Genomic DNA, 20,257 nt, shown 5'->3' with positions numbered 1-20,257 from the left:
ATCCATCTTAGCAGGGACATCTCAACTTATTGCGATCTTAAGAGGAAGGTCTGTTTGGGTGGCTCTTATGTTTAAAATGAAAGTCCCAGTTTACACACAAATGTGCTCAACGTCTAGTCCTACTTGGCTGTTTTGACACATTAAAGCAAAAAGGACAGAAGTTTCCCTGTTGCAGTTCACCCAGGTATACATTTTTCAACCGATGTACTTTCCATAAAGACATTAATTTTCAAAGCAGGGTATTTCCATTTGTCTTAATTGTTTACCTCAGAGGGATTAGATGTGCATTATGCCAATGTGAGGGTGTGTGTGTGTGTGTAACCCCTCCTAGCGGGACCAGCTGGTATGAACCCGTCGCTGACGTCACATCTGGAAAACGAAACCGTGAACTCGGAGTTTCCCGAGAAAGGCTTGTTAGCCGGAAAGCAGCCGCACTCAGGGCAGTGTTTAAAGTATCTGCGGCGGGGACGGTATGTGACAGTTTGGAGCACAGCTTCAGGTGACACGACACACAGCTACCGTACAGCCGTCACTGTACTGATTTCTGCACCCGGGAAACGCTCTGACTTTGAAGTCAACTCTCACCTGCACCGACTGAAACGTCATCACTGAAGGTAGGAGAGTTTTTGTTGTTAGTGCTGGCACCGCTGTCCCAGAGTGGCATTAATACCAAGGTTACTACTATGACTACAGCATCGTTCAAAGACTGTACTCGTTTTCGATCCTGGAGGGTTTGCACTTGAATATATTTGGTTCAGGCAGCTGTAAGAACCGCTTATGCTCTACTTTGACGACAGTTAAACAACAAGACCAGCCGAAATAACTGTTATTAAAAATATGACCTAAAATAATGAAAATAAATGCTGTGTGGAAGATTTTTAGGATGATATAAATACTTTCATATATTACATTACACTTCAATACATTATAAACACAGTGTTTAGTATTACTACACTTTAATACTATTTTATATTATCGTAAGTTATGTTGTTAATTAGTTAATTAATCTTTATAATTACACCGTTTCTACTGTTGCTGAACAGCTGTTGTCTATGTGCCCGCTTCCTCTTTCATGCAATTGAAAATTGGCAATAAAAACCTGCAATCGTCCCAGCTGCACGACAGCTTTCCTGACATCCGGATGTTCATGCTCAGGTTTCTTCTTAAACTTTTGATAATCTAACGCATATTTGATCGTCTAAATGAAACCTTCATTTAAATTGGCCCCTTTTTTTCTGTTAACTCACTAATGCTAATATAATAGTGTCAGTTATAGATTACTTTTTTTTGCTGTTGTTGCATGAGATGTAACTAAATAGCACCATCTGCAGGCAAGCATGGAAATATAGTTCAAATGAATGCATAATCTAAACAAGAAAATTAATTATAAATAAATATGAATATAGTGTTCTTGACAAATTTGTTAGAGCACTACTCAATGTAAGGTTTATGCCAAAGTACTGGTAATTACCATTATATGTATTTTTTTTTATATTTCTGTAAATGTCATCAGCAAGTCTGCGCTCTTTAATCAAAATCATATTTTTACTGTAATAATATAAATATTGTTCTTATGAATGATTTTTAAAATGTACTGTTTTACAAAAGAAAGCAGAAAAAGTAGGACAGTAAATGATTATTTTTGGATTAAGATGCAAAATTACAGTTATTTGCTTTCATTCCTGAACGAAAAATGACTTGTGTTTTTTATGCTGTATTAATTTCTGACTTCTCAGAGAGGACCAGTGTGCCGATTCAAATTTGGATATAAAAACGTGAATTCAGTTTGTTGTTTACTGAATAAATATGAGTCAGTTTTTGAGAGATTTCCTCATTATTATTTTTTTGTTTGTTTCTTCTTTTTATGATTGGTGGGCTATTAAATTTGTCCGTATATAAATAATTATATAGATCTAACCTCCAGTACAGACGAGCTATTTTAATGAACTGCCGGAATGAAGGAATAGCCTGCATCACATCCAAGTTACTATACAGTGATCGTTCGTATGATAGCAAAAGAGTACAGGATCAGTAAGCTGTACGTCAGGCTGTGATGACACAGCTCACGTTATATTTTGTCTTATTGTAGAAATGGCTCATTCAAAACCACTGCTCATCCCGTGGCTGCGGGAACAGATTAACAGCAACAAGTATCCTGGTGTCCAGTGGACAAACCCAGAGCAAACAAAGTTCTGCATCCCGTGGAAACACGCTTTGAGACAGGACTCCTCTAACACTGACATTCTCATCTTTAAGGTAACCATCAAGGGCTGACATGACATGACATGACAATCTAATAGAAACCAGTCATGAGCATGAATTTGATATCAGCTATCCGTCCATCTTGCTTGCTTATCTCATTCTTTGTCCACTAATCCGTTCTTTGTTAGTCTTTAGTCTGTTCACATCAGGAGTTTCTTCCGGCTTTCATCCTGGTTTTGCCCCGCAGGCCTGGGCGGAGGTGAGTGGCAGCGGCCGGGCTAATGGAGACCCCTCAGTCTGGAAGAGGAACTTCCGCAGCGCCCTACGAGCTAAAGGCTTCAAAATGGTGGATGACAACAAGAATGATGCCGCTAACCCCCATAAAGTCTTTCAGTGGCCGGACGAGTCAACGTCAAAAGGTGAGGACCCACTGACCATTTGGATCTTAGCTACAGTGGATAGAAAGCAAATGCAAAAGAAATTGTTTGCTTATTTCAAGCAAACTCTGCTGTTTGGCACTCAAAATGCACAGAAAAAAAAAGATCAGCAGGATGTTCTGCTTTTTACTCATTTTATAACTGCAATCAATCAATTTCACATTGCATTTGCAATTTAAATCTGATAATGCAGTTTTGCACCGCATGCTCAGTTCCTGTCTGTCCGTGCAGCACATTTTGCATACACTCATGTCTCTGTATCTCTAACTGACATGTTTCTCAGAAAATAAAAAAAATGCTTGTTTTCACTCCTGAAGCTAACTCTTGTGCTGGATCCCAGGAGCAAGATGGGGCTGATTTGTTTGCAGATCTGGGCATTTCCATTCAAGAGGTGAGACTGCTCTGTTGGATTGTTTACCTGTAAGAGGACAGATGGTAACAAAAAAGAGGTATTGCTGAAATGCTGGGTATTGATGTAAGTGAATAAGATGTGTGTCGGTGTTATTCCAGACCCAGGACATCCAGTGTTTAGAAGGATGTCTCTTACTTCCAGAAGGCGCTGTGTTTTTGGGTGAGAGCAATTGCCTTTTTCATTGGATTTAGAAGGGGAACATTAGTCTGGCGCTTATTAGCGACAATCGCCATCTGAATGTGTCTGGTCCATATCTGCCAGCAGAATCTGCTGCCAGCCCGGATATTCTCCAGGAGTGTCTCAGAGGAATGAACATCAGCCCTGAAGCAGGTAGGCTTATCAGCTCTGCTTATCATTTTCCTCCTCGCTGCTGCAGTCAGAGCAGAAAACAAAGAGTATCTGAGGTACTTTTCTACAAGCTGGTTCAGTTTCTCCAACTTTTCCACAGAGGGCACCGCAGGCTTTGAGCCTCCTCCCGAGCAACAGCAGCTGCAGAATCAGGTTGCGATTGGTGGACACCCGTTGCCTGGGCAACAGCAGTATCCAGTAATGTATGAGGGTGCAGTTACTGAAGCTGGGTTGCCTGAGCAACCAGCACATCCAATTGGGGGAGCTGAGGGAGGGGCCTATGATGAGCAGTTGGCGGCACAGTTCCTACAGACAATGCAAAAGACCAGAGATGGAGATAATTTCAGTAAGTTGGAGAAGGGGGTGGGTGGGGGTGGGATGCTGCTGTATCAGACAAATGGGGATTTTTACACAGACACTCTGAAATGACATCCAGCACACACAGTATTCAAATGGAACATGTTTAACAGGGACTTAAATACAAAGCGCCCTGACAATGTGAATAGCAGGGACAGAGTGGAACTGTAAGCAGCTTTCCTCATACACTTCCCCCGTCTCTGAATCCACAGGGACTCAATTCAAGATATCTGTGTACTACAGAGGGGTGAAGGTTTTGGAGCAGATGGTTGAGAATGAGGCTGGAGTGCGCTTGGTCTACAGGTAACATCAAAATGAACGCGACAAATGCTCAGCAGTTCCAGTTCAAATATACTGTAAAACGTGTTTCCTTATTCTCGTTCCTAGAGGGACAAACTGAGGGAGATGCTGTTTTTTCTATCTGAGATCAGGAGTTTACATTAGCATGAAGGCATGAGTACCACTTTGTCTTTCCTTTAAAAAAAAGAGAAAAGAAATCCTCCCACCTCTAAAGCTCAGTAATTTTTTTTTAAATGTAATGATTTATTTATTCAGCCAAGTTCCCCTTCACCAGGCAAATTATTTTGAGGGAACAGAGCTTAGAATAAGGACTGAAAATATAATCTCTAAATTCACAGTATGCAATTTTTGCCTTCAAAGTTCAAGATTCAACACTCTTTATTGTCGTTATGTTTACTTCTGTAACCATACTGCTGTGTTTCAACTTAGCATCAGTGCAACAACTGCAGTGAAAACAGCAATACTGAATATAACGTGGTCTGTTTAACTTATAACTAATTATAGTTTATATATTGCAGGATTTTTCACTGCTGATATCTTTGATTAAAAAAACACAAAACAGCCTCTAGCAAATGCGACTGTTTTAAACTCAGCGATTTTCTCCGATAACTGAAATATAAAAATGCTTGTATTCACATCAGGACTGATCTCAATGGGACAGTTTTGGATCGTGAGTCAGGCCTCACTATAGTCTCCCTGCCAAGTCCCGGAGCCATGGTGGATCAAAACCAAGCCAGCCTCACCCAGCGGATTCTGGACATGCTGGGTGATGGCTTGGAAATTGGCGTGTCGGGCCAAGTGGTCTACAGCCAGCGACGGGGGGAAAGCAAAGCTTTCTGGAGCTTCTGCAAATTTGACCAGAGCAAACAGCCCCAAGAGATTTCTAAACTGTATCCTCAAGCTCTTTACAAGTTCACGGACTTTGTGCGAGGTAGGTAAGAGGAATTATTTTGGAGCTTTTGTGAGTTTAGTGGCTTTGGGTACAGTTTTCTTTAATGTATTGTCTCCTGTCTGCTTAGGAATAAAGGACTTCATTGAGGGGAATGCTAAAGAGTGCGCTCCCTGCTCCCTGTTCTTCTGTATTGGGGAAAAGTGGCCTGACCCACAATGCAGGCCTTGGGAGAAAAAACTCATCATAGTGGAGGTGAGGAAACTTTCTGAAAATGTTTAAAACATGCATACAGTGCTGTGCTCTCACAGACCTCTAAGCAGTATTTCAAATAGGCAGAGATTTTTTCCCCCTTTCTGCTGCACAAACTTGTATTAAATTTCATGAGTGATCAACCTCTAAAATTGCCCTCTCACGAGGAGGGAGCCGTACTCAGCAGCACTTTTGAAGAGGCAATTTTGCCTCAGTATTGATTAACAGCACAAAGGGAACAAAGCCTGAATACCGGTGCTGACAGCTGATCCTTCAGGTGTAAAAGGTTTTTTTTTCTTTTCGTCCTTCTCCTCAGCCTCCACACAGGACGGCACACTGAGAAATCAAAAGCTTTATACAAAAAGTTTCTCAAAGAAACCAGCTTGACGCGTCTCATTGCTCGACCTTTCTCTGATTTCACGGCTGCCGTCGAGCTCAAACGCGTCTCGCCTTTGCACTCGCGCCTGACTCCCGCTCCTTATTTATTTTCTCCGCTCAGGTGTGCCTGACTTCGATGGAGTTACTCAAGAACATAGCTGTTGAAAACGGCGCCTCCTCCCTGAAGTCTGTGGAGCTGCAGATGTCCCTGGAGGAGATGATGGAGTACTGAACATTTGGAAGCGGCGGCTGTTTTGCTATTTTGAGATTTTTAATCATCTCAGTTATGTTTGTGAATAATGTTTAATAATGACACTGGTGCTGTGTTGGTTTGTACTTCACCCGGGATCAAACGGTCTGACTTATACTGTATGGAGAATAAGTGTGCCCTGATTTCTATCTTAGGATTTTAAAACAAGTCACAGGGACATGATCAGGGTTGTTACTGAAAATCAAGATCACATTTTTACAGTAATGAGCTGATGTCACTCAGGTAAAGAGACATGACTTTCACTCATTTAACATTTTGTGCACTCTTCCTCTTTTTAATCTTCACTTTTCCTCTTTTAAACTGAGTCTTAATGGCAGTCAAAGTGAAACACCACCCATAAGCTGCAAGTCTTCCTGTTCATGAACTTATTTGTTATAATAATCGGCCTAATGCCGTGAAATTAATGTGTTATGGGGTGAACAAGTGCAAGCTGGTAACAAACCCCCTGCTAAAGTGTAATACAACAAAGTGAAAATGGCATTAGTGCCTTGAATACAACAGAGCCACAGATAAAAATAAATATACAAGCTGATTTTAGCAGTGCAGATGTGGCCAGAGCATCTGGAGCTTTTTTGACATTTTTAGCTTAATATGAGGAACATACACCTTAGCAGATGTCATGTGCTACGACACATCAGCGTGCTGTGCAGATAACCACACTGATCGATACCGGAGATTATTTGTTTTGAAAACTTTATTGAAACATTAATGGGTAGCATTCCTCTGCTGAATCTACTACATGATCAAAATGGCCTTTTAACCATTGCGATGTCACACCTAACTGTATTGCTGCTCTACGCTGCCAGTCTGAGTCAAAAGAAGAAGAAGTGTGAAATTACCTTTGGTTTTTTTTGTCTAGGTTTTTCTTTTTTAAAATATCCTTTCTTGAATTTATTCTCTCTCAGCATGACTCTGTTTGGTCAGGAACTACATCGCTCTGTCTTTTCACACCACGCATACGGACACAACACATCTTTTCCACCTATGACCTGTACAAGTGAAATGTTTACAAAGTAATATCGATAAACTGAACAAACTGATGAACAGAAATCAGTCCTTGTCTCCTTCCTCTGTTTCTCCGTCATTCTCTGACTCAGACCTCGCCTCCTCAGAGAGAGGATTTTCCTTCAGTCCTGACATTGGGACGAGCTTCCCCTCTTCATCCACTCCCATCGGCTGGATGATGTTGTCTCTGTAAAATACACGAGATGCAGGCGATTTGATCACCAGCAGTAACCTGGTTCTCATCCCAGTATATATGCACTGAAGTCTGGTGGTCTTTTAAGTTTATAGTACCTATGTGAGCTTTAACAGCCTGTTTAATTCACCATCAATCTGCTGTATTATGCAAGAACAAGAGGAACACTTGAGTTTTACAGACCTTACTATTTCTTACCAGTATACAATTTTAATGACTACTTGACCCATTAATGCTCATCAAAGAACTTCCTCTGCAGCAACACATTGAGACGCTGCAGATTATGCGCTGGAATTAGCTTTTGGTTATATACACATGTACAGTCTGCTCAACACTTTTATTGCAACTCTGTATTTGTACCTTAATAAATTAAATTCTGTAAACTTTTGCTGTGGTGTGGTGGGAATCAGTTGACGTTTACTGTATTCATTAGAAGCATCTGAGACTTGTGTGTATCTCTCATGTTTGTAGCTTTTTGGCGTTTTGCTTACCTGGACAGCTTGTTGAAGAGCATGATCAGCCTCTTGGCCTCCTCCTCCTTCTCCTCCTCTGTCATGCCCTCCATAGGGTCTGGCTGCTCTGCCTCCACCCGCCCCGTCACCGGGTTGATGCGGTCTTTGACCTGTCGGTACTCCTCGGTGTCTGAATCAGAGTCGCTGGAGTACTGGGTATCAGAGGTCCTGGGCCCCTGGCCTCCCAGGAGCCCCCTGGTGGCCAGCAGACCTGCTGCGTTACCGTAACCCGTATACTTCACAAAACGGCTCACTAGGAAAAGAAGCGTGGGTGTTCTTAATAAGGCACGAAAGATAAAATACAAAAAGAGCTACAAAAACATTTCAACACCACTGCATTCACAGATTAAATTTAAAATAATGTATATAATAAAAAAAACATGACTATCAAGACTACATGAAATAATAATAAAGATATAAACACAAATATTTAAAAGGTAAGGTAAGGTAAGAGTTTTTTTAAAGCACAATAAAAATGAATGACGCCCGTTGTTTAAATACCATCTGATCATTTCAATATGCATTTTTCTATTTTTATAACCAGACTGTAACTTCACCCTATTTTTATTAATCCACATATTGCTTCTTCTTACCATTTTCCTTGCAGAGGACAAAGATGAGGTCAGCGGCACAGTGTTTGAGGTCTGTGTCCAGATGAGTCATAAGACGAATCAGACGGCTCTTCACTGTGGTGCCTTCCTCTGGCCTCTGTGATACGTCTCTCAGAGGAGGCAGGATCTAATGATGGCGACACATTATAGCTTTAATTTTCTTTAATGTGTTTTGTTTCTTCTTCTTTTTTTTTAAATAAATATGAGCGAGACCATTTTGATGCTTGCAAATGAAGCAAAATGTGCCGTTAACCTCAAAACAACGATGGTTTTCAAAGTCTGAGACAAATCAAATATATAATGAAAAATCCTTTCTCATAGTCAGTGTGTTGGAGGGAGGAGAAGGGTGTTTAGGGATGAGCTGGAACAAGTCTGCCAACTCACATCTTCCCGGAATTAAAGGATCTGCTGTCTTTGTGCTAAAATCTTCAGCAACCGCTTATTTTTTTTAAAATGTCTTTTCAGTTTTTCTTTAAACATTGGCTGCTTTTTCACTCACTTTTAGCTCAGTCCTTGTACCTGACCATTACAGAGAAACATGTATTGTGTTCATTAAGCCACTTAACACTGAACAATGAATTACTGAAGCATAAAAAAGGGATCTAACTCATAGGATGAACCAGTTTAAACTGGATCTTTAGCAACCTGTCACCAAAACATACAATTTGTGCTACTTTCCTTTGTATCTATAAAAATCCCAAAGGTAACACAGCTGGACAGGCATAAAATAGTATTTTGCACCAACATGGTGATTCTCAAAGACTATTATCCAAAAACGTGGCACATCTCAGCATGGTGTGCATTCAAGGAAACTGGACAAATGGAGAACAGAAGAGGAAGTTGTAAACTTGTCTGCTTCAAATTGTCCTCAGTATGTACGAGGAGGTCAGGAGAGATGTACAACAGTAAGTGTTGACATGCATCTTCAAAACTGGGAGGCCAGTTCATGGTTTTGGGTTGCTTTTCAGTCAGTGGTGTTGGGGGATCCTATCAAAAGTGATGAAATTATAAATCAGGCAAGTGCCATCAGATTTTCATTCACCATACAATGCAATCTGGAAAACATCTGATTGGCAATAGCTTCATTTTTCAGCATGACAACGATCCCAAACACACTGCCAGTGCATGGATTGGCCTCCCCAGAGCCCGGACCTCAATGTTACTGAGGCAGTGTCGTATCATCTTTACAGAGAACAAAACAAAAGACAGCCAACATCCAAAGAAGAACTTTTTTTTAGAGAACTAACCCTGAATACTACTGTAAGAAATTACAAGAAAGCTACCTAAGAGAGTTCAGGCTGTGTTGAAGGATAAAAGTAGTCATAGAATTGTACTAACTCTGTTTATACTGTATTTGCATTTTTTTTCCAGCAATATATATAGAAGTGAGGGGTGTCTCAAGACCTTTGCACAGGACTATGAATACTACAAGTGAGTAGTCTTATAGTCTTCAGTCTTATAGAGTCCAGGCCTGCACAGGTCAGGTGTTGGTTGGTTACATGCAAATGATCAAAAGCATACTGGACATTAAATGTGCTTCAAATATTTTGGCATCAAAACATCAAAAAGCTAAACACAGGAGCTATCTCTGAGGTGTCGTATATTACATATTTTCTGATGTAGTGCCGTGTTTCTCTGTGAGCCCTGCAGCTCTCCGTCAGCAGATTGAGGATTGGTGTCAGCTTCTCTTTGATCTTATCTCCCTGAAAAGCACATAAAACAAATCCTCTCCGTTATTTCCGTAATACCAGCTGCTCCCTTTTTCACGCTGCAAAATATAAACTTTAAGAACAAATCACTGAGAACCCCCCCCCCCCACCCCTCACAAACACACAAATGGATCAGAAAAGACTCTACAAACAGAACTCTTTTCTACTCCCTCACCGCCTCCAGGCGTCTCTCCATGAACATCAGCAGGGTGTGGACGCAGTCCATGTTGACCCCCTCGCACTGCTCTGAATCTGGCTCCAGAGGCACCGTCAGCAACACATCGAGACACTGCAGAGGAAGCGCTGACAACAGGTTCACTGTGTGACTGCGGGAGTGAGAGAAGGTCACGGCAAAGGAGTGAGTGTTGATAGAAGAGAGCGGGGAAAACCTATTCCCTGCTCTGCTTTTCCTTGGTTTTTTTTAGACATATACTGTTAGACTGGAGGTCAGTGTATGTGCAAGTAATCCCTGTGATAAATATGGGTTATTTTGAACAGTGAACCATGCAAAGCTACTCCAATAGAGCCTGAAAATAAAAAGGAGCTGAAAATGATCAGAGCAGATCCCCCTTTAAACATTTGGTGTTGTTTGGCTGGATGGATTATACACTGTTTCATCCAAAATGAGAACAAATGCTACTCAAAATACACTATTATTGGAATTATATCTCAAAATTTTCTTTTTATAAGAACATCTAGACCTAATAAAAAGGCATTGATTTCTATATATACTTGGGATTTTAATCAGACCTGCACCTGGACATTCAATCTATCTGGAAGTCTCAAATAGGCAAGCAAGAGGAGGGTGCATGTCATAATTATAGACTCATCCTTGTTGCTTCAAATGTTATTAAAAATAGTGCTTCTGCATGAAAGTGATTTTGCAACCCCTAAAGAATTTCTGAAGCTTTATATGTCATTTTATAGTCCATCGTTTAAATCAATTATAGCTGCACAGTATGTGTTATAATTGCACGATAGTAAATTATGAGATTATCAAGCCTGAATATTTTCACAGCTTGGGTTTTGTCACGTTGTGCTCACCCCTGCAGTTCATCTGTGTCTTCTGACAGGAGACACTTCCTCATCAGACAGAGGCGCAGGATCGCCACCAGGTGTCGGTACAGAGCCGCATCATCCTGATTAAATGCACAGACGCAGCTAATGCCTCTTCAACTGTCCTGTTCTTTCGCACATTTAGCTTTTATATGATTGCATATTTGACTGATAACATATATATTGTAATAAAACTCCTGTAAAAAGTAAATATGAAAGCAAAGCTTCTGAAAAATGCGAGGGCCGTTACACACACCTCACTTGGGTCCTGCTTGTGGGTGCTGTGCGTGATATTGAAGAGAATTTTGAGGATCTCTGTGACGCGCTGAGAGGTTTCCAGAGAGATGGGCTGTGCCTGTGGGTCCAAGACGCACTCATACTGGTCCTTCCACTGCACCTCCAGGCAGCTCTCCAAGGCTGCTGTGAGGATGGAAACCCCTCCCTCCTGGAAGAGAATAATCAGTGTGAGGGCAGTAACGAGGAGTAAAACAGGAATAACTTTGGACTATATGACATCGTGCGACCTGTTTAAGCTGGGTGCTGAGCTCTGGCCGGAGTGCAGTCATGAGAAACATGAAGCGCAGTTCATAAAACTGAGCACTAGAGGGATTCGACCAGCTGACACTGGATGATACGCGCTCTATGAGACCACACATGAGCCTGATGGAAACAAAGGAGATAGATGTGAACTTTCCAGATGAAGCCAAATGCAACTTATTGCAAGTGAGAATGACACTGTCCTCGGGTAAATACTGTTTCAGTCCCCTGTCCTTCTATTTGTCATAATAACCTTTACCAGGCATGAGAGTTGTTGCTTTCACAGGTATAAATAAGTGAATATATGTTTTTTAGGTGCTTTGCGATTATTATAAGCTGCTGAAAATTACACAGTTTATGGGAACTGATGCGATTGTGTGTGCGTCTCGAGCCTACCTGAGAGCACTGAACCTTTCCTGTGCCCAGGCGCTATTGTACACCACGTTACACAACACCTTCATGGCCTCTTTTCTCTTCGCCTCCTCTCCGGACTCCAACTCCTCCACCTCTTCCTCCACATCCATCTTACTCTCTCTGCGGTCCCTCCGCCCTCGCTCCAGGACCCTGTGATGCGTCCCACCTCTGTGCAGTTCGTTGATGCTCGTCCTGTGGCTCCCAAACCAGCTGATGCTGTCCAAATCGCCGCTGTTGGTGATGCTGATGTCACTTTTGGCATCCTCGTCAAAGGCCGGCGGCTCCTCGTTTTGGTTGTTAGTTTCAGCTTCAGCTTCATCCTCATTAGTGTGACCCTGCAGCACTTTGGTTTCGGTGAGAGAGGCAATGATGTTATCGTAGAAATCAGAGTCAGGGTCGCTGACTTCATCACTGATGTCACTTGTGGTCAGCCCGGCTAGTTTGGCCAGAGTCAGGAGAGCGCTGTCGGTCACCAAAGGCCCCAAGACCTTTTGGTCCCGGGACAGGATCCTCAGGGTGCGTAGGCATACTCTCAACAGGTGACATTTGACTTCCGTCCTTATGAACCTCACAAGGACAACACCTAAATTCTGAGAACAGGAGCAGAAACATGTTTGCAGGAATTTATCATAATAATAACTTTTACAAGGACTAAGAATATCACATCTGGGCAAGCAGAGAGTGACAGCATCAGATCACCTGTCTGAGGATGAGTCCTCGATCCTCCAGGTCGTACTCGTCCAAGTCCGAGTCAGAATCAGTGTAGTCCCTCACTTTATTCTTCCTGAACTAGTAAAACAGTGCAACAAGGATTACTGGATTTCTTTACGGTACTTTTCATGTTCAGTGCTTAATTACTTCTAAACTGTGGCAAAACCCTACCTCTTCTAGTCGACTTTGCTTAAGAGATGGTCATCCATTAGACAGGAAATGTAGCAGAAGAGAGAGGAAATAGTGCTGTTAGAAGTCCTTCTACAAGTTCACAGTATGGCATTTTCTCTAAAAACCTATTTACAAAGCTTAGGAGCAATTTACTGATGGGATGAGGTCATTCCTAACCCAAAAGAAAGGTTATCTTTGCTGGGAATGACTATCAATTAACAGGGGACAGTGAAGGATATCATAATTTATTAATTTGAAGGTAATTAGATGTTTTTTCTAACCCAGACAATTATTCAGTCACTCTGCCTGGATTCAATCTGCCTGAGCAGGCAAGGAGAGAGGATCAGAGACAACTGATACAGCAGAATTACTAATCATAGACTCTGGAGTGTGTAGGGGTGGGGAGGGGCGGATAAGTCGGAGGTGTGCCGTGAGAGGGAATAAGGTGACGTTATAAGGAGCACCAGGAGGACGTGGGTTTATGCCTGTAAACTTTCCTTCTGGTGCAGCAACATAAACAGACTTACTCTCCGTCTTTCCCTCTCCTCTGTGTCAAAGAAGAAACACTGGGCATACTACAGGAAGAGAAATAATGAGACACACACACACAAAAAGAAAAACAGTGTCATGAGCAGCATTAGAACTTGTGAGAAATACACAAGCTTCTGTGTCACGTCACCTCTTTGTTGAACTCCTGCAGCCTTATCTGAACACCATTCTCATCTCCCTGCTTGATGCACTGGATTATCCCCTCGATGTCCACGTTCATGCTTTCTAAACACACACACAAGCACGCACACACACACACCCACAGACAATTTAGGGCATAACAAAATGAAAGTTACACAACAATGACGATGGTCATGGCAGAGGTTATGTATTGTCAAACAGAAAGAAACCATAAATACACAATAGAATAGCACACATTCGGTCTGTTGTTCACCCAGAATATAAAATAAAACCCACTAAATATGAAATGAAATGACAGCTAGCTGCTCATCCTTTCACTTCTTCTTCACAGCTACCACATTACTGATCATCTGATGAAGGATTCCTTAGCAGTTAAAGTGAATCCGTATCTTTTATATAGCAGGCACTGACATCAACACTACACACACATAAAAAATCTGCAGATAGATTACCGTGCTTCGCTGAACTTACCTCGCACAGTTCAGTATAGTAGTCAGGTGATAAACTGTATACCTTAAATATGACAAACCAAATCACTGCTCCGACTTTGCTTCAGGTTGTCGCCAAGAGTTTATTTCTCCAAGTACGTGCCCCGAGTCCTGTGTTCAGCTTTGAATTTCGTCAATTCAATCACTCTCTATGCACTCTCATTCTCTCAGCCTATCTCTCTCACTCTGTCTCTCTCGCTTTAATCCAAGAGAGATGCAGGAGACCTGTTGGAGAGTGTTTATGGTTATAATCCACTAATGGACTCTAAGCTTATAACTCTCAGTGTTGACCCTCTAACCTTTTAGACTTATTCTGCACAGCCCTTTCACTTTCTGTCTAGCTTTAGCATAATTTTCTTCACATCTGTTGAAAGCCACTAAAACAAGCAGTTAGGGCGTGCTGTTGCATAACCATGCAGGAGGTTCTGATGGTTAAAACACTGATAGAAATGCATTAGGAAAAGACACTGTTTATTCACTTCTGGAAGTTTGTAGTTAAAGATTTGTATTTTTTTTTATCTTTCAGCAAAATATTTCAATACATTCCTAATTGAATTCACCCCAATTACAGTACATGTACCGTACTTATATTTTTGTGCACTATTTATTTCAGTATTGATTCTGTCTCTTTCCACAAGATGGCACAATTCCCCCGGTTGAATCAGCTCATACAGGCACAATGTATGATGCAATTGTGTATTATAAAATCTATTTATTCAAAGTAAACTTTAGCATCTTTCCCTTGGCCATAATGCACAGATATTGATACGCCGTACCAAGTGACCTGCAGTAAAATCAATCTGCACTGAAACACAAGTGAAACTCTGTTTTCTTTCAGTAAGTACACTTTGTTTGTTTTTAGCTTAGATAACCTACTTAAGGCACACCTGGTGTCCTGGAAACCTTCACACACTAGCAGCCAAGTATCCTGAACACCCTGACAGATGAAAACTGTAAGACAATGATGCATGAGTGAATGACAGGCTTTCCTGGCAGGATGCGTACTCTTGCACTCATTCGGTAGAGGAAACAGGCTCTGGGCGCTGGAGCTAGATAACTGGTGGCTGCAGGCTTACAACAACAGGATGCACGCTACGTCAGAAATAGTGGGAGAAATGTCAGAGGAGTCTTCTCAAGTAGGAAGTGGAGGCATATTTCTTCAAGATGAATTACAAGTAGGATATCAACAATATAGACTTTACAAGAGGTGAAGGGGCCTGAGTGACCTTTAAAAGCAGTAAAAGAAAACAGCAGTTATAAACATGAACCAGGATGGTACGTCTAGATCGTCCTGACACAGACAAACATTGTTGACTATATTTTTTAACACCTTTGTCACAATACACGCATGTAGCTTAAACATAAACAACCTCTATGTACTGAGGCTTGTAGGGTCATTGCACTTGAGGGAATTTCTTTTGAGTCGCATCAAGTCAGATCTGCCTCACTGAATATTTTCAAAGCAAACACATCAGAAACCTACAGACTGGCTGTCAGCAGCTACAGAGTGTCATTTACAAGCGTCTCTCACTGACGGTGACTGACGGTTAGAATATAGGTGTAAAAATTTAATGACTCTGCATCTGCCTGGTGACACCGAGGCCCTATGGAGATCATCTTTCCAACCTTTAGGAGACACACCCTGCTCAGCCCATATGCCTTCTTTCCACTAGTTTATGTCTTCTATTCTGAGAGTGAACAGTAGAGAAGAATGTGAAATATTCAAGGATTGCTGCTTTTCCCTCTGCACTTGGTTATCAGAGTGGATCTTATATGTGTGCTCTCTTTCTGCAGTTAATCTTTCTGTTTAAGTCCTCTATGATTCCTGAATGCATTTACTGTATGGTAGACCTGGTCTCACATTAAGCATGTAGGATTCCAACAAAACTCTCTATGTTTTGACATAATCACATATATATATATTTTTAAATGTTTGTAATTTGGCAGAGCATGGCCTGAGGACAACAGGAGCTCAGCATGAACAGGATCTGCCTGGATGATCAAATAATGTAATATTGGTTTTGTTGCTGCTGAGGTCTGTGAAGCTTAGCTGACATGTTAGGACTTCCAGATAATGTAACAGAGACTGCTGGGAGTTTATAAAGTTGAACTTCAATAGTTGGTAAAACTAATTATCAACTGTATAATAGAAAAAAAGGGATGGTGTGTTCATACGCCATACTAAACTGAACATATTTATATATAAAGAAAAAGATCAATATTTGACCCTTCAGCGACCCCACAGGTCAGGGGAGTGGGTGAGGCTGAAAATTCACAGAGGCTCAGAGAAGAAACGCTTCTGCTCATCAAGTATTACTTGAATAAACACAGAGTGAGACCTGAAATATTGCACACTGTGCCAAATAATACAGGATACTTTGATCTCTAAATTGCTCTGGATGGAACAGCAACAGACCCTAATGCTTCTAAATGGGATGAAAACAGCAATTTTCAAATACTTTTACTTACTTTAATCCAGTGGATCCGAAACTGTGGGGCTGCTCCCCTACAGGGGGTGTAGAGCCAATGTATTAGGGAGGCATGGATGACCATGGGAAAATATAATTCTAATAAATATGATTTATGTAAACAAGAATTTGCTGATGCTATAGTGCTAAACTTTGTTTCACTAAAACTTAATCGGAAGCATTTTTTATTATTAAAGGCTGATATAAGAAATTGTAGGTTGGAGGCATGAAAAATTACTGCCTTACTCAGTCTTTGTACAACAGCATTCATTCCTTTGAGGCCACAGCCATGCTCAATAATAAATAATTACTCTTATTAAAAGCTACTGGCTGCCAAATGCAATTACCTAGATTTGAAATGGTTCCACATTCATTTAGATGTGTAGAAGGAGACAGGAGGACAACGGGAGTAATTGTACATTTCAACTAAGGTATGCAGAAGAGTATCTCTGAATGCATAACATGTCAAACCTTAAAGCAGATGAACTAAAGCAGCAGAAGACCACAACGGGTGCCACTCCTGTCGGGTAAGAACAGGAGACTCAAGCTACAATTCAGACAGCTCACCAAAACTGGTCAGTAGAAGAGTAGAAACTACTGCCTGCTCTGTTACAACATTCAGATGGCAGGGTCAGAACTCAGCATAAACAACATGGATCCATGCTGGCTTGTGTCGGCAGTTGCTGGTGGTGTAGTGGTGTGAGTATTGTCCATCATGTCCATCCCTTTATGATCACATTACTCATCTTCTTATGGCTGCTGCCAGCTGGATAAGTCAGTCTGGTTTCTTGAATGTGACGAGTTCACTGCACTCGAGTGATCTAGGTAATCCCCAGATCTCAATCTAATAGATAGAAAAATAGAGAAAGAGATCAAAATCTCTGAGAAATGTTTCCAGCACAGTGTTGAATTTATTGGCTGGTGAATGCATGTTATAAACTAGAATGTCAATCGTGGTTAGGTGCATCACAATTGATGATCCATCACACAGTGAAATGCAAATGAGTGAAATGCAAAAAGTATTTTTAGTTATAAGTTATAACCTTTTCTTGTCATTGGCTGGCTGTGTTCCATAAAGTCATTATTAAAATCCATTGTGCGCCTCACTGACGTTTCAAAGAGTCATTTCCAGGACCAAATATCAACACCTTACCAGTAATTTAGGAGGCGTAGCAATTCTCATGAAAATGGAAAAGTACCCGTAAAACAGCCAGTATGACCTTGACCACAAGCACAAGTTGGGTAAACCCCCACTAGGTGGTCCTTGTTTGCAACTTTCACTAAAACCTGACCATCCTGTGAGGAGTATTGATTTATTGTGAATTGACGAGGAACAGACAGATGGATGGGCCGATGATGGATACATCGCAATCGCATAAGCTCATCGGTCCTCCAGTCAGATGAGCTGGTGATTGATTTGCTCAAGGTTAGGCAGCAGCAGGTGTACAGGGACAGTTTTACCAGGATGCTGGGCTTTTTTTTCTTTTCTTGAGATGCAGCCCCTCACGTCATCACCTGTTATCCCATCAACACTTGTCGTAATCCATGCTCAGTCATATGTAAGTTCATAATTATTTGAGCGCTAATGCTCTTGAGTACACACACGCCAGCGATGACTCAGTGTATTATTCTGACAATGCAGACTGCCCAGATGGTAGTCACAGGAAAGCTGCACAATGGACTCTAGAGCGGAAGCCGTGAATCAGAGAGAAGAGAGCCGGTCTGAGAAACAGTGTGTAGGATAAAAAACATTAAATGTGACACTGGCTCCCCATGGATTTAGTGCATTATTAAAAGATTAGGAATTATGGGATAATTTCCTAGAGAGGTGTTAGTATGAGGCCAACTTTGATCTTTTGTTTCTGTGACCACTTTACATGTGGATGAGAGTTCCTGAATGTAAACTCTCATCCACATATGCCTTATTTCATCACCAACACCTTAAGAAAAACTATAAGATCAAGGAGTTGTTTTTGACATTGTGTTTGTGGTGAGGTGGATATGAGTGAAGGACACTGCAGAAATAAACACGGTGACGGCCAAAGTGACTCAAGGGGAAAAGGCACAGGAAAAATGGGGCGATAAAGAAAAGCCTGGAGAACTGGGGCTATTTTGGGCTCGGCGGGCTTCCTGCAGGTGATGGAAATGAAAGAAAGATTTCTGGAACAATTGCTCAGCAGCAAGTAAACTGAGGGAGGAGAAAGATGGAGGAGGAGGAGGAGGAGTGGGGGGCTGTAGAGCAACAAGTGAACATAAGAATCGATGTAAACATCACAGAAGGTCACCTTAAGTTTAAGTCCAACGTTGTGTTTGGACGCCTTGTTTAAAGATTGTTTATGCTGGCATCACAGCTCTTTTAAGTAGGGAATAAAAAAGTGTGTGTTTGTTTGTGTGTGTGTGAGTTCATTTGGCAGTATAGTCAGTGCGTTACAGACACACCCCCTCATCCCACCATCACACTATAAAGGACCAGGGTTAGAAAGGGATGACAGAGTCAGACATCCAACAACCAGCAAGTTGTGTTGGTTTACTCAACAAGCCACAGCAGGTTTTAAGCTCTCCTTTTGCGGTAAGCATCTTTTGAGATAAATTTTTATACGATTCTAAAAGCTCTCTGAACACATAATTATTATTATCTCATTTGACTTTTATGGTTAAATCATTTTGTGCTTCTTCAACAGTTGGGTCAGAAGAGCATTTTTTCTTTAGCACCACACTTAATTATACTTTCTATTAAATTGTAGGGCAGTGCGTTATGGAGATAGCTGTTCTGTTGCTGCTGACTGTCCCTTTGACTGCTGCCTCCCCACTGAGACGAACTCAAAGGTGAGTGAAAAAACACAGGGAACCACACAGCTCACAATGGCACACATAATGAAGTATCACTCTCTACCAGTAGAAACGCAACATCAAAGCATGCTTGGGATGGCGGGAAATTAAAAAAGTGTTTAAAGCAGAGCTTCTTATTAGTGTATCTCTAAGTTATATTATTGTAAATTATAGGTTACTTAATAAATTCCATATCCTGTTGGAAACACAGGTCAGACGCAGACGTCGTCCTACCAGGAGCAGCCGTCCGAGATGTAGGAGGGGAAATGTCAGAGGACACACACAAGCACCATGCTCCATTACTGAAGATCATCCCATTCACCTCAGAGAACAAACATCTGGACCTGGAGGCTCTGAGACACAGGTACAAAGGACGTGACAACGTGCTGAGAGTGGCTGTCAACTTCATTCAAAACTGCATTTTTTAATATGTGATGTTCTGCACGCTTGAGTTTGATGTTCACCCTTCCCATTTTCATCACAACAGCATGGGCCTGAAGCCACGACTGCCGCGTGCAGTTCAGCGTGGATGCCAGCTCGGGACATGCCAGCTTCACAACTTAGCCAGCACTTTATACCACTTCAGCAAAGGAAGCGGAAAGGAGGAATCAAAGAAGGCAAAAGATCCACAGGGCTACGGCAGATAGGACCAAAAGGAATGTCAGCAATTAAGGACCGAAGGGGTGGAGAGCTGCCCACATAGTTTTCCATCTACTGAAAACCAAATATCTCTATGTCTGCTCTGACTGACTGGTACTTATTAGAAATGTATGCTCGCAAATGGCGTTGATTTTTGTGTCTTGTGTGAAACGCGCGTTTTATACTTTAATTATGTAAATATTTAAATATGATATGCAATAAATATTTAAGAGAATTAAGTTTGTGGTGTTTATGTATAGTCTTAAAGGAAAAGTATAGTGCAATCTTACAGGTATAAAACCTACGTGATCACCTCTCATACAGAGCCTTTGAAATGGTACAGAGGACAACTATGAGACATCTATAAATTCTAGAAAG

General features: G+C 41.5%; 3 protein-coding genes across 4 annotated transcripts; 2 read left to right on the top strand and 1 right to left on the bottom strand.

Moving 5' to 3' along the window:
* Window positions 1-53: 53 nt before the first annotated feature.
* On the top strand, window positions 54-9,735 carry irf3 (interferon regulatory factor 3). Of its 2 annotated transcripts, none has more exons than XM_085170824.1 (11): window positions 54-614; window positions 2,090-2,256; window positions 2,450-2,621; window positions 2,957-3,030; window positions 3,150-3,210; window positions 3,316-3,381; window positions 3,500-3,745; window positions 3,969-4,059; window positions 4,698-4,987; window positions 5,076-5,200; window positions 5,697-9,735. In XM_085170824.1, exons 2-11 carry the CDS (start codon window positions 2,092-2,094, stop codon window positions 5,805-5,807), a joined length of 1,401 nt encoding a protein of 466 aa, XP_085026950.1. In that variant the 5' UTR covers window positions 54-614; window positions 2,090-2,091; the 3' UTR covers window positions 5,808-9,735. The 2 variants fall into 2 exon arrangements, with proteins under 2 accessions (XP_085026950.1, XP_085026949.1); XM_085170823.1 differs by having other exon boundaries at window positions 3,313-3,381.
* On the bottom strand, window positions 6,523-14,164 carry LOC146512821 (chaperone Ric-8A). Its single transcript, XM_085170819.1, has 14 exons — window positions 13,927-14,164; window positions 13,445-13,539; window positions 13,293-13,340; window positions 12,766-12,783; window positions 12,583-12,672; window positions 11,866-12,473; window positions 11,457-11,592; window positions 11,189-11,377; window positions 10,921-11,015; window positions 10,052-10,202; window positions 9,775-9,870; window positions 8,150-8,294; window positions 7,536-7,809; window positions 6,523-7,038 (listed from the first exon to the last, which is right to left on the bottom strand). The coding sequence occupies exons 2-14, from the start codon at window positions 13,532-13,534 to the stop codon at window positions 6,897-6,899; spliced, it is 2,082 nt and encodes a 693-aa protein (XP_085026945.1). The 5' UTR covers window positions 13,535-13,539; window positions 13,927-14,164; the 3' UTR covers window positions 6,523-6,896.
* Window positions 14,165-18,848: 4,684 nt separating this feature from the next.
* LOC146512820 (uncharacterized) lies at window positions 18,849-20,114 on the top strand. Its single transcript, XM_085170845.1, has 4 exons — window positions 18,849-18,980; window positions 19,156-19,237; window positions 19,452-19,604; window positions 19,728-20,114. Exons 2-4 carry the CDS (start codon window positions 19,167-19,169, stop codon window positions 19,885-19,887), a joined length of 384 nt encoding a protein of 127 aa, XP_085026971.1. The 5' UTR covers window positions 18,849-18,980; window positions 19,156-19,166; the 3' UTR covers window positions 19,888-20,114.
* The last annotated feature ends 143 nt before the right edge of the window (window positions 20,115-20,257 follow it).

Source organism: Neolamprologus multifasciatus, chromosome 8 (assembly GCF_963576455.1).
Source record: "Neolamprologus multifasciatus chromosome 8, fNeoMul1.2, whole genome shotgun sequence".
Lineage (NCBI taxonomy): Eukaryota > Metazoa > Chordata > Actinopteri > Cichliformes > Cichlidae > Neolamprologus > Neolamprologus multifasciatus.
Note: the sequence above shows the minus strand (reverse complement) of the source record. Positions and strands in the feature narration are given on the sequence as shown.